General features: G+C 43.3%; 2 protein-coding genes across 2 annotated transcripts in view; one reads left to right on the forward strand and one right to left on the reverse strand.

Annotated features, from left to right (window-relative positions):
- UPF2 (UPF2 regulator of nonsense mediated mRNA decay) overlaps window positions 1–9,391 on the forward strand; it is a 105,642-nt gene extending 96,251 nt beyond the window's left edge. The window contains 2 exon segments of the mRNA XM_068135749.2: window positions 5,071–5,191; window positions 7,944–9,391. Of these exon segments, the coding sequence (XP_067991850.1) occupies window positions 5,071–5,191; window positions 7,944–7,953 (131 nt within the window). The 3' untranslated portion in view covers window positions 7,954–9,391.
- A 663-nt stretch (window positions 9,392–10,054) lies between these two features.
- Window positions 10,055–15,665, reverse strand: LOC137439720 (uncharacterized). Its single transcript, XM_068135760.2, has 3 exons — window positions 15,563–15,665; window positions 15,232–15,336; window positions 10,055–12,935 (listed from the first exon to the last, which is right to left on the reverse strand). Exons 2-3 carry the CDS (start codon window positions 15,241–15,243, stop codon window positions 11,919–11,921), a joined length of 1,029 nt encoding a protein of 342 aa, XP_067991861.1. The 5' UTR covers window positions 15,244–15,336; window positions 15,563–15,665; the 3' UTR covers window positions 10,055–11,918.
- Between the last annotated feature and the right edge of the window lie 11,245 nt (window positions 15,666–26,910).

The following is a 26,910-nucleotide window of genomic DNA, read 5'->3' on the forward strand; positions in this document are numbered from 1 at the left end:
AGGATGAAATTTCTTGAGCATCATCTCGGGATAAATTGGTGGAGAAAAGATAAATAAACGATGACGGTATCGGTCACGTGGTTCGGCCGCCATATTTGTTTTAACACAAAAGCCTTAAAAAAACACTGAAAACGTGTCCTGGCGAAGGTCTGCAGTCTTTGATTGCTGTTTCTTGTTGTTGATGTATTACATTCTGCTGGTTTTGTAGGTTTTATTTTGTTGCTGAGGTGGTATGTGCGAGTTGTTTATTAAACATTTAAGAGTTTGCTGAGATTTTGTTTAATTTTTTTTCCTACCCTATATTAAACTCATGGAGTTCTCATGCTGTACAAATACACATGACATTAGTGAAGTATTACATGAATTGCAAGTATATTAGTCATAATTATCTAATTTGAACCTTCGTTTCCAACATCATGAACTACGTGGTGAGTTGGAATTGTCAAACAAGCCAGGCCACCACTAATGTCACCAATTTGTATGTGAATTGGTGATACTTTACTTCATTTTGTGAACACCAATGGACAAACCAGCTCCTCTCAGGACAATGTAAAAAGTGTAAAACCCAAACTAAAGCAGAGATAAAACATAGCTGCCAAAGTACATTATAAAATATATATATAATAACCACCTTTAGAGGCCATTTTTCCCCGCAAAGCGGGGGTTGGCCTTTTTCGGGAACCGTGGTTGTTGTTGTTTTTCGGTCCCCTTTTTGAAGCAATGTTTTACGGCCGGATGCCCTTCCTGACGCCAACCCTTTTTGTCGCCTTTAACGACAAACAGGGAATTACCAGTGAACTGGTACTCAATTAGCCGACCTCGGAAGGATGACAGGCTGAGTCAACCCCCCTGGCGTTAATTCAGCAATCGACCGGGATTCGAACCCAGGATCCTTGGATCCTAAGCCGGCACCCTAGCCGCTAGCCCAACAACACCAGGGTAGTGCCAAAGTACATTGATATCTATTAATGCATTTGTCTCACGTGTGATGCATGTGCGAGTTCTTCCATGAGCATTACATGCGTGCACATGCACACACGCACACACACACACTTTAATAGGCCTTTTAAAACGTTTTGGTGCTGCCATCATGGGTAAGTGACATGATGAGTTTTAAAATTTGGGAGGGACCTTGCCTCCATTTTGAATTATACAAGGCATTGATGCAGGCCTGAAGCTTACAGCGTTCTTAGGACTACGCAGATCTTAGCGATACACCCAAAAAGGGCAAGACCATTAGATCAGTTGGTGTGTCATATCTGTTGGAATAGACGATGATTAATTTAAGGATAGTAGCTGTCACAAACTGCATTTTGGCATCACGTGATCCCCATTCCTTGGGAGGATCCCTAAAACCAATGTCAGGCCTGAGCTTTGTTTGCTCAGCAGCTGTACTAATTGGTTGCACCTTCATTTTGAATATGGATTTTCCCAACTACAGCCTGTTTTGTAACTATTCATGTTAGTGCCTTGTGGAATTTATTTCACTGTTAAAACTGCCTCTTTGAGAACAAGACCTTTATGTAGTCGTAAACCTTCAGTGCAGCTTTTAGATTTGTATTATTGGTTGCAAACAGCTGTGGTTAGTAATTGACAGTTGTTGGCCATCATGGGTAAGAGCTGTGATTGGCACGGGGTTATGTACAGTGCCTTGAGAAAGTATTCACACCCCTTGCCTTTTTTCACATTTTGTTGTGCTACAGCCCGAATTCAAAATGGATTGCATTGAGATTTTAAAAATCAATCAACACATGATGACATAATGACAAAGTGGAATTTTTTATTGAGAAATCTTTACACAACAATTAAAAATGAAATACAGAAATATCAAGAATAAATGCTCGTTTTCTTTGCAATTTATGTTGTTTTTTATTGTGTCGCTGTTATACTTTAGGATGAGGATACATTCAGAAGCATTTATTGAGGAATAATCGCAATGATCACAAAATAGGTTGTTTCTCCCTTCGATTCGATTCTGAATCAATTCGCAGAAAGGATGTGTGCATGCAGCTCTCATTATTGGACTGGGATATAACTCCAAATTCAGCCAACTGGTTGTATCGTTTGTGAGTGTGCCACTGATGCAGTGTCTCCTCCCCTGTACATTCCAACAGAAGCTTATAATTTATTCAGCTTGCTGGAGATAACTCGCCTCCTCTCTGGAAGACATTGTAGGATCAGAATATCAGCAATTACAGCTTTGAGTCTTCTTGCAGATGTCTGTATCAGCTTTGCACATTTGGATTTGAGGAGTTTCTCCCATTCATCCTTCCAGATTTGCTAAAGCTCTGTCAAGTTGGATGGGTAGCATTGGTAAACAAGCATCTTAAAGTCTTTCTGCAGATTCTCAATGGGAATCCTGTCTGGGATTTGGCTGGGCAATTCAAGGACTTTCATATTATTGTTCTGAAGCCATTCCTGTGTTGCTTTGGCTCTGTGCTTGGGGTCATTGTCTTGTTGAAACGTAAATCGTGGCCACAGTCTATGGTCTTGTGCACTCTGAAGCAGGTTCTCCCCAAGAATTTGCCTGTATTTGGCTCCATTAATTTTCCCTCTATCCTTACAAATCTCCCAGTCCTTGCTGCTGAAAAGCATCCTCATAGCATGATGCTGCCACCACCATGCTTCAAGGTCGGGATGGTGTTAGATTAGATGGGTAATGAATTGTGCTCGGTTTCTGCCAGACATAGTGCTTTGTATTCAGTCCAAAGAGTTCAATTTTTGTCTCATCAGACCACAGAATCTTTTGCCTCATGCTCTGTCTTTTACGTGCCTTTTTGCAAACTTCAGGCGTGCTTTCATGTGCCTTTTTATCAGGAGTGTCTTCCATCTGGCCACTCTCCCATAAAGCCTAGATTTGTGAAGTACTGCAGAGGCTGTTGTCCTTCCGGCAGGTTCTCCTATCACAGCCAAGGAACTCCGTAGTGTGGTCATTGGTGTCTTGGTCACCTCCCTGCCCAAGGTCCTTGCCCGTTTGGTCAGATTGCTAGCTCTAGGAAAAGTCTGGGTTCCCTATTCTTTCCATTTCTTAATGATAGAGATCACTGTGCTCTTGGGAACTTTCAACACTCTATAAATTGCTTTATACCCTTCCCCAGATGTATGCCTCCTCAGAATTCTATCTCGGAGTTATACCGACGGTTCCTTGGACTTCATGGTAGAGTTTCTGCTGTGACATGCACTGTTAACTGTGTGATCTTATGTGGAAAGGTGTGTTTCTTTCTAAATCATGTCCAATCAATTGAATTGGCCACAGTTGTACTCTAATCAAGTTGTAGAGACATCTCAAGGATGATCAAATGAAATTGGATGCACCTGAGCTCAATTTAATAGCAAAAGGGTTGAATACTGTTTTGTTTGTGGGTGGTAGTGATACTGTAGACCAGGTAGAATGTATAGATTAGTGTGCTTTGACTGTCGTGAAGAAGAAGAAACCTCGATGTACCATAAGTAGGGAAATTTGTGTAGACCGGATGTCTGGTAAGCTTGTATCTTCGTCCCCATCACGGGGGGTGGGGCTTGTTAATTAGGGAGGGATGATGGGTAAATTAGTCTTGTATAAATTACCCTGCATGTAATTGCCTCTGTAATTATTCCTTTGTTCCTTATGACATACGCAGCACACACACCTAGTAAGAAATCGCGCATTTAAACACCCTAATTAAAAACCTACTGGAAGCCATGACATTGAGCGCTGCCGCTGATAACATTGACTTGGTAAGCGCACAGGTCAGGCAGCTCCGTGGAGCCACGCCCCGAAGAGCAGTGATTGGTCGAGGGTTTTATTGATGGGAAGGACTGGTAAGGTGGCACGTCCTGATAGGAGCAGAGACGGAGACATAGCGAGATGACGTCAGAGCCTGGATGATAAAGGAACGCGCTGGTGGACATTTTCTCTCTCTTCCTCTGGCCCCTTCTCGTACTGGATGCCATAGCGGTTGATTGTGTGCCGACATCTTCTTGCCCTTCTGATTTGGACACCATCACGAGCGGCAGTGTTGGGAGATCTTGCTGGTGGTCGTGAGGAGGATGAGACACGGACTGGGAACCACAGGTTTCCAAGCAAGAACTACGGGTGGACGAGTGCTGCTTGCTCGCTGCAGCACGACGAGGCTGGAAGAGCAGGCTGCACGCCTGCCGTTCACGACGCGCGGTGAGGCTTAGCTCGTGTCAACGAACGAGCGCATTTCCCCACCAAGGCCTCAGACAATCTTTGGCGATTACTGACGAGACACACCAGCCGAGTTGAGCTTGGTCCCCACAATGAATCGCACACATTTATTTTTGTTCTTTTATATTTCCCTTTGTCTGTGTACTAGTCTGTTGGAGGTTCCCTCAATTTAGGAGTTTAGTTTTATCTTCTTTTCTTTGTAACCGGCATTTCTGTCATTAAACCCATTTATTTTTGTACATTTTAATTCCGTGTTGTTTGAGTTAATTTATCCAGGTGTGAAGACGTCGGGTGGAAGCCGATCAGGTAAGCGCTCCGGTTGCCCACCCCCCACCCCCTCTCCCCCCTCACCAAGGGTAGTCACATGGTGATACTTATTGACTCTAGACATTTCAGCTTTTCATTTTCAATTATTTTGTAAAAAATAAAACAATCCACTTTTACATTATGGAATATTACGTGTAGACCAGTGACAAAAAAAATCTCTATCGTGTATATGTATATGTATATGTATATATAAGATATGTATGTATATGTGTATGTGTATATGTGTATATTTATGTGTATAGATAAATATACACATATACATATGACACCCCTTCTAATTAGTGGATTAGTCTGTTTCAGCCACACCCATTGCTGACAGGTATATATCATCAAGCACACAGCCATGCAATCTCCATAGACAAACATTGGCAGTAGAATGGGCCGTGCTGAAGAGCTCGGTGACTTTCAACGTGGCCCCATCAAAGGATGCCACCTTTTCAACCAGACCTCCCAGACTCAGTGCACGCTCTAACCATTACGTTTTTGCAATTTATCAAACATTTGACAGATGTATAAATTACTACCCTAGTTTTCTTTATCTTAAAACTTCCTTTGGTGTGTTCAACCAGCAGAGATGCTACAGTCGATGGCGCAGCGCCCAGCACAAGCAAATACGAATCGTGACCGTCGCCCGCGCTATCAGCACCCTAAAGGAGCTCCCAACACGGACCTCATTTTCAAGACCGGAGGCCGGTGAGTTAATCGAGGCAGTGGATGCATTCGGGTTCTTTTGGGGGTTTTCCCTACCTACCAGGTTTTTGGGGGGTCTCTTCCTCATGAAGTTCCAAAATTCATTTTCCGATCCTCCAACCCATTGCTTTAGTTAAACTAGATGGCATTCATAGAATACTTATCCTGCGCAGTCAACTTGGTGCAAGCCAACTCTTCAGTTTTTGAAGGGTTTTTTTTAATCCAATATGGCTGCCAGACGTCGTGAGTGATGACATCATAAATTTATATTCTCTAATATAATTGTTGCATAGATCATGCTCAATAAATTTCAAACTGGTCAGACTAAGCGTTGTTTCTGTCTAATTATTACATCATAATTACGGCACCAATGACGTCATCGTTGATAACACTTATTCCCCATGCGGAGTTAATTACAATGAGCCATGTTTCAATTTTCCATGGAGTGGTTTTGGAGATATAGAGGTGCAACGTTTTTCGGTTTTTCCAAGATGGCGCCTGTACCACGTAACCTGATGTCATAATTATTAAAATATTCTGCAGGAGGAGGTGCTCCTATGATGAAAATTTCATGTCCATCAGACCAACAGTTGCAGAGAAAAAAATTCATACTGATTGGATGAAGCATTGTACTTGTCGAATTATGACATCACGAAGGCACTTATGACATCATTAACATATCTTATTCCCCATGGGGAGTACTTGACGACGAGCCATGTTTCAATTTTTTTCCATGGAGTGGTTTCAGAGATATAGAGGTGCAAAGTTTTTCGAAGATGGTGCCTGTACCACGTGACCTATGATGATGTCATCATTATCAATAAAGTATTCTACAGGAGGAGGTGCTCCGATGGTGAAAATCTCGTGTCAATCTGACCAAGAATTGCAGAGAAGAAAAAGTCACACTGATCGAATCGAGCATAATTAAGGTACTGATGACATCATCATTAACATTCACTACATGACCAAAAGTATGCGGACACCCTTCTAATTAGTGGATTTGGCTGTTTCAGCCACACCCATTGCCGACAGGTATATATAATGAAGCACACAGCCATGCAATCTCCATAGACAAACATTCGCAGTAGAATGGACCGTGCTGAAGAGCTCGGTGACTTTCAACGTGGCACCGTCATAGGATGCCACCTTTTCAACAAGTCAGTTCATCAAATTTCTGCCCTGCTTGAGCTGCCCCAGTCAACTGTAAGTGTTGTTATCGTGAAATGGAAACGTCTAGGAGTAACAACAGCTCAGCCGCGAAGTGGTGGGCCACACAAGCTCACGAGACCGCCGAGGGCTGAAGCACGTAGCGCATACAAATTGTCTGTCCTCGGTTACAACACTCACTACCGAGTTCCAAACTGCCTCTGGAAGCAACGTCAGCAAAACAACTGTTCGTTGGGAGCGTCATGAAATGGGTTTTCATTGCTGAGCAGCCGCACACAAGCCCAAGATCACCATGTGCAATGCCAAGCGTCGGCTGAAGTGGTGTCAAACTCATCGCCATTGGACTGGAGCAGTGAAAACACGTTCGCTGGAGTGATTAATCACGCTTCACCATCTGGCAGTCTGACAGACAAATCTGGGTTTGGCGGATGCCAGGAGATCGTTACCTGCCCGAATGCATAGTGCCAACTGTAAAGTTTGGTAGAGGGAGAATAATGGTCTGGGGCTCTTTTTCATGGTTCTGGCTTGGCCCCTTAGTTCTAGTGAAGGGAAATCTTAACGCTACAGCATACTATGACATTCTAGATGATTGTGTGCTTCCAACTTTGTGGCAACAGTTTGGGGAAGGCCTTTTCCTGTTTAAGCATGACAATGCCCCTGTGCACAAAGCGAAGTCCATACAGAAATGGTTTGTCGAGATCGGTGTGGAAGAACTTGACTGGCCTGCACAGAGCCCTGACCGCAACCCCATAAAACACCTTTGGGATGAATTGGAACGCCGACTGCGAGCCAGGCCTCATCGCCCAACATCAGTGCCCGACCTCACTCATGCTCTTATGGCTGAATGAAAGCAAAGCCTCGCAGCAATGTTCCACCATCTTGTGGAAAGCCTTCCCAGAAGAGTGGAGGATGTTTCGCAGCAAGGGGGGGGGGGGGGGGGCAACTCCATATTCATGCCCATGATTTTGGAATGAGATGTTCGATGTTCGGGTGGCCACATACTTTTGGTCATGTCGTGTATCTTATTACCCTTGGGGAGTTCTTTACAATGAGCCATGATTCAATTTTTTTTTCCATGGAGCGGTTTCAGAGATATAGAGGTTTAAATTTTTATTTTTTTTTGTATACAGAATCAAGGCTCGTGTAAGCTCGAGCTGCAACATTTTTCGATTTTTTTCCAAGATGTTGCCTGTACCACGTGACCTATATGATGTCATAACTATGAATAAAGAAATAGTACAGGCGGAGACGCTCCCATGGTAAAATTTCGTGTCAATCGGACCAACGGTTGCCGAGAAAATGAATTTTAAAAATGCAGACGCACGCCACACGTACAGGCGCAACAGATTGCCTAACCCTGCTTTTCATTTTGCAAGTGCAGGGTAATGAGATGATTGTTTGTTTTCAAGGATGTTTGCTCTATTTATGTTGATATAATTAATGATGTTATTTTTCAAACATGTGCATTTTCAAACATTTTCAAACATGTGCACAAGTTTGGTTAAAATGTTTTTTTGTCGTTAAGATCATCCCCAGCTTGCAGTTGTGGTAGTTTTGTTAATGATACCCCTTCCCATTTACCTCTCAGACGTCGGTGAAGAATGAGATGCATCATCGTGTGAATTCCGATGATAAATGAAACAATACAAGATGCATGAAATGAGGCTTCAAAAGGCAGAGCAAAGGACAGGAGGAACTCGAGTCGAGTAGAATGGAGGTGAAAGTCAGGAGTGACATGATCTACAAAGCAAGTGAACACTATCCACAAACGATGCCAGAAGACCTCGTGCTGAACAGCCACGACCAAAGGAAGATGTGGTAGTGCAGATGGCCAAGGAGGTCTCTCCGCCGCACACCTGGTGCAACGATCGAGCCTCACCAACTACCCGAGTCATCTTTGTGATCGTGCTTGATGGAAGGATCCCTTTGAATCTGCAGGCAGTGATTACGTCTTTCTTTGCTCAGTTGTTAGTTAGGGTTACTATTGGCAGACTTGTCTTATTTCTTTGCTTGTCTGCCTGAAAGTTTTTTGGGGTTTTCTTGCACTTTTATGATCTTTGTTCCGCTTCTTTGGAGAAGCTCCCTTGCTGCGCGGCCGCAGGTGGAAATGTGAAGGACGAAAGGAAAACAAACAAAGAATGACTTTTGTAAATTTAACATTGCTCATTTTAGAACGCCACTTCTCACCTCAAGGGATACTGGTGTCACCACCACCACCACCATGACCGATGGTGTCATTATGGGAACATAAAACACCCACATTACAACTGAATCTCCTCGCTGCCTGCTTAGTGGAACAGCAAGTAAATTTAATCAAAACATTTTGTTTTTATCACCCACATGTGCCTATCAGATCTAATCGTATGATTTTTGAAAGTCAGTCTTGTTGAAGTTAATTTTAAATTTGCGAAGAAGTTGTATGGCGTTGGCGAGTGAGTTAGTTGGGCATTCTAGATTGGTGTGTTTAACACGTTTAAATATTCTCAGCTGATGACTTTTTCCCCATTCATAAGGAAATAAAGAGGGGGACAGGGGAGAACAAGTGGGTGGTGCATTGCCAAAAGGTTGGGGGTGCTGGGGAGAGAGGGAGGCGGAAGATGAATGTGGTTGGTGCAGAAAACTCGACAACAATCAGGAGCCAGGTGCGAATGAGGATGAGGAGGGAAAAACAAAAAGCTATTTTGCTTTCAAGAAACTGCCTGTGACATAAATTCCGGCATATGACTGGACTCCTGATGATCTGTCCTAAGGTTCTGCACTGACACTGTCCCCGAACTCGGACTTTTGGGTGTGGGAGCTGAAACAGGCATGTACTCTTAAAAGTGGATACACCGTTTCCTTGTCGATGTCACAGAACTTGTATTCCAACTTCCGAGGTTTCGTAGATGGAACGGGCGGGCGTGAGAGGAGAGTGTCCCAATGGCATGCCCTTTGGTCTTTTTTTGTGTTCCCGGGTTCTTTGGCACAACATTCGAAGTGCGGGTTTCGTGGATAAATAGGAAACTGTTCGGTGAATAAAGAACGTTCTGTACCCTAGTTGAACTGCTTTTTGCCTCTTCGAATTCCTGACCGTTTCCTGCGTTCTTGCCATTGGCAGCTTTCTGGGCAGTGAAACAGCAATGGGAGCTCTAGTTGTTGAGTAAAGCCAGTTTTGGATGGCCAAAGACAGCTTATTGGTCACTTTGTTGAAGCGCACCTGACTAGCTGTGATTATTAAGTTAAAAATTGTTTTGCACACATCATTCTGCTTTGTTGGGCTGCAGGATGGCCTGCAGGTAAGCGCACTCACCTTTGAACTGTCTAGCCTGGGTTCGAATGTTAACCCAGTTATAAACTCATCCTGGTGTTTTGCATGCAGGGCGATGGCATCGGTGTGTGCGCCTTTCCTCAGATGGACGTTAAAATGGATGTCCAGTCTGCCAGTGGTGGATGTTGAAGATCCCACAACGTCTTCCACGGAGAGGAGGCGAGTTATCGCCAGCAAGTTGAATAAATTTACAAATTCCTGCTTGAATGTGATGGGGGCACTGCATCAGTGGCACCCTCACACTTCACTGACGATGCAACCAGTAGGCTAAATTCGGAATTGTGTCCCAGTCCAATAATGGATAGCTGTATGTACACATCATTGTGATTACTCCTCAATACATCCTCATCCTAAAGTATAACAGTGATACAAGAAAAACAAACAAACATATATTGCAAAGAAATGGAGCATTTTTAATGTCCACTTTTTAGAAGAATAGAGAATGTAACACTGCCCTTCTACTATTTCAATTAAATTGACTTCACAAATGGTTATCTACATATTACATAAGCAAGGAAACTGTTGGTAAAAAGAAAATTAAAAAGACGTCCACATGGCATGCTGGTAGGGTACTACCTAAACGGACTAGTATGCCATGGTCATCCACAGGGCATGGCCATAGGACACTACCCAAAGGGGAGCAATGGTCAAATTTTCACAAGTTACCTTTTCATGCGGAATTGAGGCGTGAGGAGGGTTTGGAGGGAAGCAAATGTAAAAGTAAGTTGGACATGGGAATAAGGGGTTGGGAGGCATCCTGGTTAAACTGGGCGTCCCGTCTGCTAACTTTGCTAGTGGATGTTGTAGATCCTATGGTGTCCTTCGTGAAGAGCAGGTGAGCAATCGCCGGCACTATGAACAAATTCCTGCACACTCAGTCGAGTATCTTGTGTCAGAGTGGTGACCCCTCCAGGATGGTGACCCCGAGCCAATGAAACTGCCTCGACTGTCTTCTGCGTGAGGAGGATAGAGACGATGTGCATGGTGAGTCACAAGTCCCAGGACATGATTGTAGCTGCTTATACAAGATTTGCTTGTACCATGTATTTATACTGTTTTCTGTTTTTCAGATAATACAAATAATACATAAAAGCAAGATGGCAGACACCAGTCCATTTACAGTGGAAGAGAGGCTGGTATCAGTGGGGTGGTACCACGAGAGGAGAAACACAAACAAGATGATGAAACGGGTGCAAGAAGACTTGGAGGAGCGTTTTGAAAATCCAGCCCCATCAAGATCAAATCTTCATCTTTGGGGAAAAGGTATTTCAGACTGGAAGTGTACTCGCCAGCAAGCGCAGCGAAAAACCAAAAATTCATGATTTTGGAATTCAAAACGTTAAAACATCCGTTCTCAGATCTCCGAAAAAAATCATTACGGAAACGTTCTGCAGAGTTGGGTGTTTCGTGTTCATTATCGCATCGCACAATGAAAGACCTTCACATGAAACCATATAACTAACTGTGATTTGTGAATTGTCAGATGCAGATCATGAAAACAGGTTGTGACTGTGGCCACACTTCTGTGGGCACCACGCAGTCCTGTCCTGAGCACTTGTGATGATGCTCTGTGTGGGTACGTCAAAGCTGAGGTTACAGAACGTCGCATGGAATCTGTTGATGAACTGAAAACACATTCAGGAAGCATTTTGTACCATAACACATGGAATTTTGCATCGATTTCCACACCGCACGTGGAGAAAAATTATCTCGTGTTGTGACAATGGATGACGTCATACAGATGCACTCGATGTCCAAGGAGGTATTGGAATTGTTATATTACTATGATATGTTATTATTACTCCTGTTATTATGTATTACTGTTACTACTGCGGCTTAGGGCTCACCCTGTAGATGGCAGTTTGGACTCTTGTGTTTATTTTGTTTTACTTTACCCAACAGGCTTGTTCATGAAAGATGCACCACTGGATTCCAAGAACTTTGTTTATCCAAGACTGAAAATAGCCTCTGACTCCACATGATCATTGCGCTGTTGTTGTTGGGCGAGTGAGTAGGGAGGGCAGTGTGGGTGAAATGTAAAACCAAGTATCCTGGTGAAAACGATTCTTATTTGAATTATTCATAACACCCTGTGCTGTGGTAATGTATCAGTTGGGACCAAACTCGCTGTGAGCGACTCAAGCTGTGGTGGATGCAGGAGTTTTGGAAATGGAGAATCCACTAGAGCAACTTTCCAGTCCGCAGGTGTATGAATGAATGTTGCATGGTCGTGGAGGTGAAATGGTAGATCACAGATCATGAATTAAGGAGTCCGAGTCTTTTCAGTGCTTCCTTTTGCTCCTCAACCCTTGGATCTTGAGGTGAGAATAAGACCCTCACACCTGCAGAGCGACCGGGGTCTCTCTCATAGTTCTGATCTCCATCAATGACCCCAACCACAGCCCCGTCAGCCCTCATCCGGGGTGTTTGCAGTACAGTGGTTTCTGTGAGAATGTTTGGAGCAGATGTTCTGGCTTTGGGATGAGGATGACGTGCAGGTGATCGAGTATTGTGCAGGTTCCCCCCACTGCCATCTCTCTGCAATAGTCCCAGCCGAGTTAGGGCTTCCAGTCGTGCCCCATCCTGCCCTGGCCCTGCTGGAAACCTCACGGAGCAGTGCCGCACCAGACTAGCTTGTCGAGGGTCGACAGAAGCTCCTCCACACACCACGCCAGTCGTGCAACGCCAGCCCTTCGCCCGGGAACGTCCATCTCCTCCGTTCATTGAATGCCGAGCTCTTAGGGGCGCATCTTGCTGGTCTCTCCCTTGCCTGTGGTTCAGCTGGGAATGTCCAGGGAGAAGGTGTGCTTTTTCGGAATGTGAGGATACCCCCATCGGAGGTGCAACCCCCTCTCCTACTTGGCGAATGCTGGGCCGTGGAAAATGAAATGGCTTCGGGGTTGAGGTTAGACGGGGCCGATGTAATCCCATCTGTGGGTCTCCACGACCGTTTCCCATGGAGGATGTGTCAGTGCGGTCCTCTCTGCTTCCATCGACTTGGCTGCAATTATTCGACGTCTCTGAATTGGGGTCCACAAGAGGGGATTCTGCTTTTGCAGCATCTTGCACGTCCTTCTCAAAGTCCTCCTGCCCATCTGCACTCAGCCTGATTGTCCGCCTTTGTCCCAGACTTGATGCAGCACCATGGTTGGGGCTAATATGTTCCTCGACTCCTTCATGCTCCGAATCTTCCGATATCAGCTCGATGACTTGTTCGAGGAATGCGAGACACTCGTCTTCCAGCGACTTTTCGACATCCTCCACTTGCGAATCCTACAAGAACACGTGCTCTTAAGGGAACATTTCATGCATGATTCCTTCATCAATCTTGTTATAGAAATGTAATCAGATTACAACATGGTCATGTCGGTGTGAGTTTTTGAAAAAAATCAGGACACCGAGTAACCATGGAAATCGAACCCTGCTCGATACCCTCGTGAGAAGTTTATCAAGGCCAGAGACACTTCATCCCCAACCTACTCAGTTACGTATTACGAATGTAACTAGAGAGTTCATAGAATACGATACCCCACGCAGTGTTCAGGTATATATTTAAATTTAAATAAAACAAAGATTTTAAAGATCGTTAAAGTCCACAGTTTTGCATTGGTGAAGTAGTCTTATACACCACCTCATTTAACATGTCCAAGTACTGCAAAACTGGAGTTTTAAAAGTGCAAAGAAGGAAAAAAGTTGTGTTATATAATATTCAAGTATATAAATCAATTACAATATATATATATTGTGAAAGTCGTATTTATAAATAAATAAATTCCAGAATTTACCGCCATTGACCCAGTGTCTTTTACACCACCTTATTTAATACGTTACATTAGTTCCTCATGGCTGTTGTTTGTGTCCTTTATAACATCTTTAAAAACTATGTTTCCTGTTTGGAATGATTTTCAATTTTGTTTAGCTGTCAGATAGATAGATAGACAGACAGACAGACAGACGGAGTAAAAATACCATCTCACTCCCCTCTGCGCATATGTGATCGGGATGAATTCAGAACGAAAGTACGGTAACACGACAGGTTTGTTTTCCGATTCATGTTCAAAATATAACATTCCATTTCAATCATTTGTTCCTCGATCATAAACTGACATTTGTTGACAGACAGACAGATGGATGGACCTGAACCAATTGCTTAACCCCGCTATTGGCTTCACCTGCACAGGTAGATATTGTTCCATTGGGTGCAAAAAAGTTTTAAACCTGATATTTTTGACTTCGTTTCTCGATTATAGTACCAGTTTACTCCTGCTTCCAAGGGGGTCATAGGGAGCGGCTTCGGGTTTTTGAGATTCTGGAACATGTCTCTGGAACAATGGATGAAATCAACAGGACGTTCATTAAGGTTTTCTAACTGCCGGGGGAAGCAAGGCGAAGCTGACACGTTTCAGGCGTTAACCCTTCGTCGGAGCAAAAGAGCTGTTCTGATGAGGGGTTAATGCTGTTCTGATGAGGGGTTAATGCCTGAAACTTCAGCTTCTTCCGGCGGCGATTAGCATACCTCAATGAACATCCTGTTGATTTCATCCATTGGTCTACCGACGCAGATCTACACTAGACTACTTCTTGATTACCTCCACCACTGAAGGTGGACGGACTCTTGTTTGTTATGTATTCACCCTTGTTTGTGTTGTCTGTCTGTCGGTGAGCAAGATATCTCCCAAAGTTATGGACGGATTTGGGCGAAAGTTGGTGGGTAGGTTGGGTGTGTGACAAGGATAAATTGGTTAGATTTTGGTGACGATCCCTATCCGGATCCAGCTACTAGAATTTTTAAGTGATTCTTCACCATTGAGATTTTTTTTTTTTTTTTTTGTATACAAGATCGAGGCTCGTGAAAGAGCGAACATTAATGACAAAAAAAAACAAACGGAGACATAAGACGAAATAAAGGGAGTGGGAGACAAGATGGGGAGAGAGAGGGAAGCACACAATTACAACAGCAGACAACAGGGACATCGGGAGATCTGTGGGAGGGAGAGGGCTTGGGGGGAGGAGGCGTGGGAAGGCGGGGTGGAGGGTGGGAGAGGTTAAAAAAAAAACACATGGACACAGCTAGAACTTCCAGGAAAGAAGTCGGTATTTCAAAAAAGTGGATGTGGGGTGAAATTAGCGGGGGTAGAAAAGATCAAGACTTTGGATAGGGGAAGATAAGAGATGGTGGTGAACAGCTGTTTTAAAGACCTGAAGGGAAGAGTGGGATTGAAGAGAGGAATTCAGATTTGCACGACATCTCAAAAAGTTATGGATGGATTCAGATTAAGCTTGGGGGATGAGTTGGTTTAGTGACAAGAACAAGCCAATTAAATTTTGGTTAAGATCCCGTTCCAGATCCGGCCTATCAGTGGATACAAAACGTAAACTGTTCAGCCTGGCGGAGGTATGCTCTCTACCGAGTGATGTTCTAGTTACTTCTGGAACCGGCTGGCCAGACATGACTACACTGGTCGAGGCGAGTGTGCACACCTCTAAGCCTTAAGTTCTCCTGCCAGCGCTGCTAACAAACTTATCCTTTCAGTTGTCTCATCTCCATTGTTAATTACTCGTATTTTACCTGGAATGACATGGCAGGCAAGGAGTCACCAAACCCGGACCCCAACACACTGACGAGTCAGAGACTCAGTTCAACATCTGCTGGTCTCTCACACTCCTGGTCCAACTTGGGAGTCAAGAGGGGGTGGGTGTGGGTAGACAGGGAAAATGTTAGGACTTTCATTTCAGAAATTAACAGTGTTCTCCAAACGATAGGCCTTTGACACTCGGTGTGGTACTCCATGGGCAAGAGCGGAAACAGACTTAGTGGAATATTCAAGTTAAAATGATTATCTACATTACGTGGTGACGTCATGCCAATGTGCTGTGCTGTGCTGTGCTGTGTGACTCACCGCAAGAAGGTATAGATGGCAGACTCCACAGCTCTGCGCTGTAGTGCTGCGGAGACGGGTTCGGCTTTCCGCGGGTATCCAGGCTGCCAAACTTGCCTGGCATAAGGATCCCTCTCTCCTCCCCTCTCCTCCATTCACCCCCCTGCCGCTCACGTTTCCAACTCACCCCTGTCGCACTTCTGCGCCACATTTCGGACAAATGGCAACATTACGTACACTCGTTGTGATTGGTGCCACCACCGTGGTAATGTCTTGCGCTTTTACAATAGACTTTAACATGACTAACATGTCATTTCTATCGCCTTGAGGAAGACTCTTCCAGGCCTCCAGAAACGCGGCCTTCAAAGAAACTGTGATCCAATTTTTCAGGCCCTGCATCAAATATTTAGTACTACGCTGGGGTTGCATGTCTGTTAACAAGACCTCATATCCCAGATCTCCATCTCTTCCAAGTCACGTGAGTTGTTCGAGCAACCGTCTCCTCGTGAAATTCCAAATATCCAGACTTATTGCCCACCTCCAAGTTCTTCGCTTCTACAGCTCGTGGAACCTCCTTCCTCGGGAATCCCACTCAGACCTCCAGGGTTTCAAGTTGGCGGTGCCACACCACCTCATGCCACCCTCCAACCCTGTTAACAAGGCCTCATATCCCAGATCTCCATCTCTTCCAAGTCACGTGAGTTGTTCGAGCAACCGTCTCCTCATGAAATTCCAAATATCCAGACTTATTGCCCACCTCCAAGTTCTTCGCTTCTACAGCTCGTGGAACCTCCTTCCTCGGGAATCCCACTCAGACCTCCAGGGTTTCAAGTTGGCGGTGCCACACCACCTCATGCCACCCTCCAACCCTGTTAACAAGGCCTCATATCCCAGATCTCCATCTCTTCCAAGTCACGTGAGTTGTTCGAGCAACCGTCTCCTCATGAAATTCCAAATATCCAGACTTATTGCCCACCTCCAAGTTCTTCGCTTCTACAGCTCGTGGAACCTCCTTCCTCGGGAATCCCACTCCGACCTCCAGGGTTTCAAGTTGGCGGTGCCACACCACCTCATGCCACCCTCCAACGCTGTTAACAAGGCCTCATATCCCAGATCTCCATCTCTTCCAAGTCACGTGAGTTGTTCGAGCAACCGTCTCCTCGTGAAATTCCAAATATCCAGACTTATTGCCCACCTCCAAGTTCTTCGCTTCTACAGCTCGTGGAACCTCCTTCCTCGGGAATCCCACTCCGACCTCCAGGGTTTCAAGTTGGCGGTGCCACACCACCTCATGCCACCCTCCAACCCTGTTAACAAGGCCTCATATCCCAGATCTCCATCTCTTCCAAGTCACGTGAGTTGTTCGAGCAACCGTCTCCTCGTGAAATTCCAAATATCCAGACTTATTGCCCACCTCCAAGTTCTTCGCTTCTACAGCTCGTGGAACCTCCTTCCTCGGGAATCCCACTCAGACCTCCAGGGTTTCAAGTTGGCAGTGCCACACCACCTCATGCCACCCTCCAACCCTACCTGTGATCTTGTGATCATTAACCCTCCCCTCATTGATCCCCTTGATACGTACTTGTGTTGATCCCACTGCCCTAAAATCAGTCAGTACATTGCCCTTTGCCTTTTCTCATCTCGCTCTTCCATGAGCCTTGACCTTGAACACACAAAGTTCCTCATACAACAAAAACAGGTGTTGCTAATGTGTAGTAACATTAAAGGAGCAGGACTGAAGGAAGCATCTCATCCTTAATAAAATTGTCTGTCATTGGAGGTTTTCTTTACTATGACTTAGGAGGGAATAGCAGGTGTACCCGGCGTTGTCCGGTGCTATTCTAATCCTGTTGGCATTTTGAAAAAATAAAACGTTTTCGGGTTGTCCGTCCGTCCGTGCGATATGTGCGATTGAGACTAAACTTCCAGAGCAGGAGTGACACCCATGCAGAATGTTTGTATGATAAATGTGACGTCATAGGTCACGTGGTATGGCAGCCATCTTGGATTAAAATCAAATAATTGAAAAATGTTTCTCAGAACCACTGAATGGAAAAATTTGAAACTTGGCACATTGTCAAGTACTCCCAATGGGGGAACAAAATCATGATAATGATGACATCATAGGTGAAGTGGTATACCAGGCAAAAATGTTTTAATCGAATTCCTTATCCTAAAAATCTGAAATTGCATTCACATGATCGATGACCCATTTGTATTGAAATATTAAATTTATAACATCATCGGTCACATGGTTTGGCAGCCATATTCGATTGAATGAAAATATTAAATAATTATATCTCTGAAACCGCTCACCCTATCGATGCGAAATTTTACAAATATCATCTTACAGCACTGTAAGATGCACTCACACTTACAAAAAGAAGCACTGTTGCATATAATTTGAAAATGATGATGTTATAGGTCACGTGGTTTGGCAGCCATCTTGGATAAAAAAACGAACCTTATCCGATCAACACGAAACTTACATATGCAGAGTGTACATTTTAAAGGTCATATGTCATGTGGTATGGCAGCCATCTTAGCTTGAAAGCCAATATTTAAAAATATCCCTTCTCTGAAACCGCTTCACCGATCGATGTGAAACCTGTCATGGCTGGTGAAAACGTGATACTTGAGAACAGCTGAAGGGATTTAAATTCAAACTTGTTTATTTTTAGGACAGTGAACGATGACATCTACCCGTTGTGGGACTATGCGGAGCATATTAGCGACGCAGTCACATTGTTCAAATTTTTCTTATTTTTTGTGGGGGCCTAAAATGCTTTCCTACACCCACGAAGGACTGTCAGGGATCATTTAATATTACCTTTTACATAGCTACAACGGCTTATGTGCTAACATTTAACAAATAATTTAAATTAAAAAAGAAAAGAAAAGAAAATTCCCCAAAAAACAACTTTTTTCAAACTTTACAATTTTTTTTTTATTTTTCAACTTTTTGTCACAACACTCCAGCACTTACGATGAAACTTTGGAAGTTTGATGAAGATCCGTTCGGCCATCTATGAGAAAATTTGCGACACACACACAGACAGACATCTCTGAAAGTATAGAATAGAATAGATGAAGAACATCTAATGATTAAGTAGAAATGGAAGTTCAGAAGAGAGATAGCAATCGAATATTGAGAAAAGAAAGAAATAAACCATCACACGACGTTACTATGGCCTCTTCTGTTTGCATCCTCTTCTCTTCTCACCAAGTACTCCAATGTAACAGGGTGCAAAGGTCACATAAAAGTACCTCATCAGTGTAAGTGTAATTATCACACAACAAATTATAAAAACGGTGCAAAGACCTCTTAACAATGAAGGGACACAATGACTGCAAAGGGAACCACACAAACAAATAAAAGTTTACTGGGAAAGACAAAGAAGGAAAACTAGAAGGTAAGGAAGAGTGGAAATGCAGAGAAGATTACAAAATAAGTAAAAACTAGGGAGTTTAATGTGCAGTGTTCAAGTACAGTATATACTTCAATTTAAATAAAATAATGATTTTAAAGATTTTTTTTTTTAATCCGGAACTTTAGCACTATTGAAGCACTTATACACCACCTTATTTAGTACGTCCAAGCACTGCTAAACAGAAGGGTTTTGAAAGTGACAATCAGGTGAATTGTGTTCTATAGTGTTGAAGCACATAATTAAATGTAAATAAAATAAAGATTGGAAAAGTCGTATAATTAAATTAATTATGGGTTTTACCGAAGTTTTTCCGGTGCTTTCTGCAGTGTCTATTACACCACCTTATCTAACGTGTTACATTTTTTTTCGTGCCTATTGTTTGTGTCTTTTATAACGTCCTCAAAAACAGTAAGTTTCCTGTTTGAAATGATTTTTTTATTTTGTTTAACTGCCATACAGGCAGAGTAAAACAATATTATCTCACTCCTCTCTGTGCATGTGTGATCAGGACAAATTCAGAGCCAAAGCACTGCAAAATGGAAAACTGGGAGGGGGAGGGGAGAGAGAGGTGAGGAAGGGAGTGGAAGGTGGAGGGGAGGAAGAGGGGAGAATGAGGGGAAAGATATACTACATATACGTATTTTGGGGGGCGGTGGTTGCTTTGACAGGCCCCTCCCTTTTGGGGGAAAGGGGGGGGGGTTAGGGAAGTAGGAAAATTTTACCTGTGCAGAGTGCTTTAACTTCAGTGTTGCACAGGTAAAAAAGGAAATTGTAATACCCTCTGCCACCATCACCAGGTGGCGCTACACGGTACACATTTACATAGAGAATTTACGCCCCTCTCCCAGTTCCCCAAACCCCCGCTTGAGGGCGCGGCCACATAGCCTATGTTAACCCCCCCCAACCCCCCCACCAGACAAAGTTGTATTTTTATTTATACCCCGAGTGAAGTACATAAGCGTTTATAGCTGGACACACAGACCAACCGCTCTCTTATATTGTAGGTCATTAACATAATGAGTACATAAGCCAATCAAATGGGAGATGTGGGGAGGAGAGAAGAAAACGGAGCAGTTAACAGGTTCTTCTTCCTCGGTTTTCTTGCTTGGTAGCATCATTTGCTGGATGCGCAGGTGTGCCGCTGATGCAGTTCCCCCCTCAATGTTACAACAGGATATGGCCAGGGTGGTGGAGATAGATCGTGTACTCTTCAGGAGGGACGCCTTGGGAGATTTGAAGAGGAGGGGAGGGGAGGGGTTTTGAAGAGGAGGGGAGGGGAGGGGTTTTGGAGGGGAGGAGAGGGGAGGGGAGGGGAGGAGAGGGGGGGGGAAGGGTTGGGGAGAGGAGGGGAGGGGGGGGGAGGTGGGAGGTGGGAGGAGGGGAGGTGGGAGGTGGGAGGAGGGGGGGGGGAGGTGGGAGAGGAGGGGGGGGGAGGTGGGAGAGGAGGGGGGGAGGGGAGGGGAGGTGGGAGGGGAGGGGGGGGAGGGGAGGGGAGGTGGGAGGGGAGAGGAGGGGGGGGGGGGAAGTCAAAGGAGTTTGGGAGGACGGAGCACTAAGGGCAGGAAGGAAGGTTGCACGTGCGAGTACGGGGAATGTATGGGTGGAAGGAAAAGGACTGGGGTGGAAGCAAAAGGAGTGGGGTGGAGGAAAAAGGAGTGGGTGGAGGAAAAAGGAGTGGGGTGGAGGAAAAAGGAGTGGGGTGGAGGAAAAAGGAGTGGGGTGGAGGAAAAAGGAGTGGGGTGGAGGAAAAAGGAGTGGGGTGGAGGAAAAAGGAGTGGGGTGGAGGAAAAAGGAGTGGGGTGGAGGAAAAAGGAGTGGGGTGGAGGAAAAAGGAGTGGTGTGGAGGAACAAGGAGTGGGTGGAGGAAAAAGGAGTGGGGTGAAGGAAAAAGGAGTGGGGTGGAGGAAAAAGGAGTGGGGTGGAGGAAAAAGGAGTGGGGTGGAGGAAAAAGGAGTGGGGTGGAGGAAAAAGGTGTGGGGTGGAGGAAAAAGGAGTGGGGTGGAGGAAAAATGAGTGGGGTGGAGGAAAAAGGAGTGGGGTTGAGGAAAAAGGAGTGGGGTGGAGGAAAAAGGAGTGGGGTGGAGGAAAAAGGAGTGGGGTGGAGGAAAAAGGAGTGGGGTGGAGGAAAAAGGAGTGGGGTGGAGGAAAAAGGAGTGGGGTGGAGGAAAAAGGAGTGGGGTGGAGGAAAAAGGAGTGGGGTGGAGGAAAAAGGAGTGGGGTGGAGGAAAAAGGAGTGGGGTGGAGGAAAAAGGAGTGGGGTGGAGGAAAAAGGAGTGGGGTGGAGGAAAAAGGAGTCGGGTGGAGGAAAAAGGAGTCGGGTGGAGGAAAAAGGAGTCGGGTGGAGGAAAAAGGAGTCGGGTGGAGGAAAAAGGAGTCGGGTGGAGGAAAAAGGAGTGGGGTGGAGGAAAAAGGAGTGGGGTGGAGGAAAAAGGAGTGGGGTGGAGGAAAAAGGAGTGGGGTGGAGGAAAAAGGAGTGGGGTGGAAGAAAAAGGAGTGGGTGGAGGAAAATGGAGTGGGGTGGGTGAAAATCGCCATGTTTGCATAAGTACGAGTAGTAAATCATATCGAACCATTTGAAATCATTTTCAGACATTTGCTGGGTAAAGTTTTTTTCGGTGATTATAAATGGATAAACTCCAGGAACAAGTCGACTTTTTGGAAAGTTTGTGCCTGTTTCAACGTTTTAAATTCACTTATCCGAACATTATTTAAATCCGTTTGTCTAAAGTTTAAAACATCTGCTCGTTGGAAGCCGTAAAGCTTGAACAAACACGACTCACGTTCGATTTTCGTGGGATTGTGCACATCATGGACAAAAGATAAAGATTAGAAATTCACAATCTAAAAATCGAAACTACACCAGAATATTTGCCCCAGGAACGAGAAACTACACTGTAGTACAAAACGCACCAAATGTAGAAAGTACAATCCGTAAAAAAGTAAATAAATAAACATATCAGGTTAATAAAAAATAAGTAAATAAACAAAAAGGAAACAAATAAATGAGTATATAAATTAGAAGGGTAATCGGTGGAGCACATTCATCCGCCAGGTTGAACCGTTTGTTTTGTATCCCACTGATAGGCCGGGTCTGGATTCGGACCTGAACTAAAATCTAATTGGCTTGTTCTTGTCACCTAACCAACTCGTCCACCAAGTTTTGTCCGAATCCGTCCACAGCTTTTTGAGATATCCTGCTATATATCGGTTTTAGCCCGATCACTTAATGGTGAAGAATAATTTAAAATAATTTAAAAAAATTGTCAGATTCAGATCCGGATTTGGATCTTCACCAAAATCTAATAATTTCATCCTTGTCAAATACCCAACATCTCCACCAAATTTCAACCGAGTCCATTCACAACTTGAAATTCACAACTGAAATATCCTGCTCACAGACAGACAGACAGACAGACATGGGTGAAAACACCACCTCCGTCCACCTTCAATGGCAGAGGTAAAAAAAATAGATTTAGTGTATACTACATTACAGTTGTTCCCAATCGCTTACATACATTTCCTAAAACATTGTGCTATTTTCTCAAAACAATGAACACAAGACACCAAACTGCAACATAGTTTGCAAAATAACACATTTCGTTTGCAAATTGCTCTCAAAATATCAAATTTATGTCACAAAATGAAATAAATAAATCCAAACAATCCAATTTGTCATCTAATGAAAAACTCACAGTATCAGACGTTTCACAGAAGTACAATGAATACTGAATATAAACATCAATACACTCACTATGTTTAACCCTTGGTGCATACTTTCTGCCTTTGTCATCCTTTTTGATTTTAATCAAACAAGTTCACCCGCTAACTACGGGAGCGGCAGGAAGGGTCATTCCTCTTTGGGGTATATAGATTACAGTCGATCTATGGTCGGGTCTCAAGAACGTTGGGTTTGTGTTCATTTACCAAGTTTCTTGTGGAGAGATCGCCAAGTGGTTTAAGCATTCGAGCAAGCACTCCATTCAAAACCGTTAAGGAACGGCTGGCTTGCCATGCGCTAGCTAGCTGCTTGGTAAATGAGCACATCCCGGTCTTCCTCCCTTTCAGTTTCATGTTAAACAGCAGGAGCGAGTTCCAAAAGTTCACTACGAAAAACGCCAGGTTAGCGCCAGGAAGGGTCATGTTATTAACCTAACCATTGTGGGGTATATAGAGTACAGTAGATCTTCACTCAGTTCTACAAGTAAAACTTACCTCACAGATGTCGGGATTCCTCCAAATCTCTTCATTTCATGTTATAAACAGCATTAGCGACTGTTTAAAAAGCTAATCATACATGTTTGTGGTTCATAATATTCATTACTGTTCATTAATGTTCATTACTTCTGGTGGAGGCCGTTGCTACCACGAAAACGCCATGCCATGGTAAGCTATTCATATGCGTTGACTCGCTGGAAAAACCCCTTGAGGAGGTTGTGATATTATTGGTATTAATATTGTTTTTGTAATAACATTAATATTATGCTATTATCGTTAGTTTTGTTATTCGAAGCGGCCTTGGAAAAACGCCACGGTAAAGCTAACTTAATATGGCTATACACCTCAACACGCAACGCCATTGACGGCAATGGCGGGGAAAACCCGCTTGGGGAGAAAACCCCCTTGGGGAGGGGGGCAAATTAATGCGCTACAACCTTCATTGTGTAACTCTTAGTCATTCTGTCAAGTTTGGTTGAGATTGGATAAGTAACGACAGAATGTATTGGCGTCAAAAATTCATCAGACAGACACAAATGGCGTATTTTAGTATGATTGTGTAAAAACAAACGTCACTTTTACAGGAAGAGATACATAAATTTTCTTTCAGTAGACTTAACCCAAAAAATAAGTCCGGCAGTGCAAAACTTTTACGCTCAAGAACAGACAATGAAAATTGTTTTTACAACAAAAAAGTAGTTTATTAATTTCTTCCATTTTTATGGGTATTGTATCCACTAACAGTAAATCATAGCACGCACAAATATACAATTGTGCCAAAGAAGATGATGAGGAAAAATGGAATATAACGAAATGGTAACTTTACTCAAACATTACTATTTGTTACCTCCGTCACCGAAGGTGGAGGCAGCTTACGTTTTCACCCATGTCTGTCTGTCTATCTGTCTGTTTGTGAACAGGATATCTCATAATGGAAAGTTGTCCTCAGTAGGGGAAACTGAAATTCAATATGGGATATTACCCACAGGTATGACTTATGTCCTCAGTAGGGGAAAATGAAATTTAACGAAGGATATTACTCACAGGTATGACATATGTCCTAAATAGGGGAAACTGAAATTCAATATGGGATATTACCTACAGTTTTGACATATGCCCTCACTAGGGGAAACTGAAATTCAATATGGGATATTACCTACAGTTTTGACATATGCCCTCACTAGGGGAAACTGAAATTCAATATGGGATATTACCTACAGTTTTGACATATGCCCTCACTAGGGGAAACTGAAATTCAATATGGGATATTACCTACAGTTTTGACATATGCCCTTACTAGGGGAAACTGAAATTCAATATGGGATATTACCTACAGTTTTGACATATGCCCTCACTAGGGGAAACTGAAATTCAATATGGGATATTACCTACAGTTTTGACATATGCCCTCACTAGGGGAAACTGAAATTCAATATGGGATATTACCTACAGTTTTGACATATGCCCTCACTAGGGGAAACTGAAATTCAATATGGGATATTACCTACAGTTTTGACATATGCCCTCACTAGGGGAAACTGAAATTCAATATGGGATATTACCTACAGTTTTGACATATGCCCTCACTAGGGGAAACTGAAATTCAATATGGGATATTACCTACAGTTTTGACATATGCCCTCACTAGGGGAAACTGAAATTCAATATGGGATATTACCTACAGTTTTGACATATGCCCTCAGTAGAAACATTTATAACAACATTTATTGGAAGAAAATCAACACCAAACTGTCAAAATGCGTATAATTAAACGGATATAGATGTCATCTGTACATTTATTCACTTTAAATAAAAAGACAGCGTATACACATTCATATATGATGGCTGTAAATAGGGGACAATGGTGGACAATAAATATCTCTTGTAGTCTTGATGTTTTGGACAGTTTTATTCATACTTGATCTTCAATATTTCAATTATCTTGGGAGAAATTAGGACCTCAAGTAATAACTGATTTATAAAATGTATGAAGTAATCATACATGAACAATAAATCATATATAATTAAGAGCACTACCATTTTGTGGAAATTCTTTATTTTGTTTTTGATGTCTACCCTTCTGATATGAATCATAGTACCCGAAAGAAATTCCGTGGAAAACTTGGTGCTTTTGTCCGGCCTGTAACTATTTCCTGTAAGCCACCTTACTACAAAGTGATAGCCGGCCTGCAATATGTAATCAATACATACATGTAATACTTTGAGGAGGAACCTTGTGTGTTGTTCTATTGAACACACAAACAGAAACTCTGTTTTATTGATAGATAATTTTTAGCCGCGTCGCAGACGCTGGTCATAGAGTGCCCTCTGCTGTTGTTGTTGTTCTTCTTGTTCTTCTTCTTGTTGTTCTTCTTCTTCTTGTTCTTGCCGAGAAGACAAAACCTCAAAGCTCCACCCATTCTGGGAACCATAGCTCCACCCATTCTGGGAGAGGCTTCATATAAACAAATATCCACCATTTTATTAACTCGCATAGCTTTGAGGCCTGTTTTGTAGGCCCGTGGTGTCTTCCTCTCTCACACAGTTTTATTTCAAATCAAATTCGATATATCATTTCATTTTTCACAGTCGCTAACATAGTTTTAGACTCAGCTGAAAAAAAACGGGAAGAAAATCCGATGAAAGTTGCCCTTTATAGAACGAAATGAATTCTCAAAGGCCTGTAACTTCAAGTCCATTGAGATTTTTTTTTTTCAAATCGCGGCATGGTCAGTCATACACCGCCCAAAATAACAGACAGGAAAATGCCGAGATATATATATTTTGTTTAAATCGTGGCATGGTCAGTCATACACCGCCCGAAATAACAGACGGGAAAATGCCGAGATATATTAAAAATTCGTCCATTTGATGACAATCGTCACGATGAAATATTTAATTTATACGTCGTCACAATAATGTGGAGAGAGGAGCATAGCTTCGTTCACGTGTCGCCACATACGGGAAATTGCCGAGATATATATTTTTTAAATCGCGGCATGGTCAGTCATACACCGCCTGAAATAACAGATGGGAAAATGCCAAGATATATTAAAAATTCGTCCATTTGATGACAATCGTCACGATGAAATATTTAATTTATACGTCGTCACAATAATGTGGAGAGAGGAGCATAGCTTCGTTCACGTGTCGCCACACACGGGAAATTGCCGAGATATATATTTTTTAAATCGCGGCATGGTCAGTCATACACCGCCTGAAATAACAGACGGGAAAATGCCGAGATATATTAAAAATTCGTCGCCACACACGGGACATTGCCGAGATATATTTTCACTTTGCACAAAAATAACATCAAGTAATCGAATCAATAGGAATGTCCTGTGCCTATAACATCGAGGTTATAGGCACAGCTGCATCTAGGCATTGTGTAACATCGACGCGGCTTTTGTTTTAATTAAAACTTTTTGTACTTGTTGAATGATAGATCCATCGATGTTGTGATTATTACATATAATTGTAATGAAGGAAATGTTTGCAGGTGAATCAAACCCAAGCACACGAAACAACAATAGGTATTACAATGGAGTGGAGGAAAAACCGGTTTTTCTGCAGCAAGTGAGGTCCTACCATACAATAAGGTGAAACAAATACACATGATACAGGTACAACACGGTTTTTAATTTCCCCAAACAGAACCGTTCCTTTCCACAACTTCAGAAGATGAAAGAATGTTTTTACGAGACCGAGTCGAAACAAAAG

Source organism: Myxine glutinosa, chromosome 1 (assembly GCF_964187855.1).
Source record: "Myxine glutinosa chromosome 1, kmMyxGlut1.1, whole genome shotgun sequence".
Taxonomy (NCBI): domain Eukaryota; kingdom Metazoa; phylum Chordata; class Myxini; order Myxiniformes; family Myxinidae; genus Myxine; species Myxine glutinosa.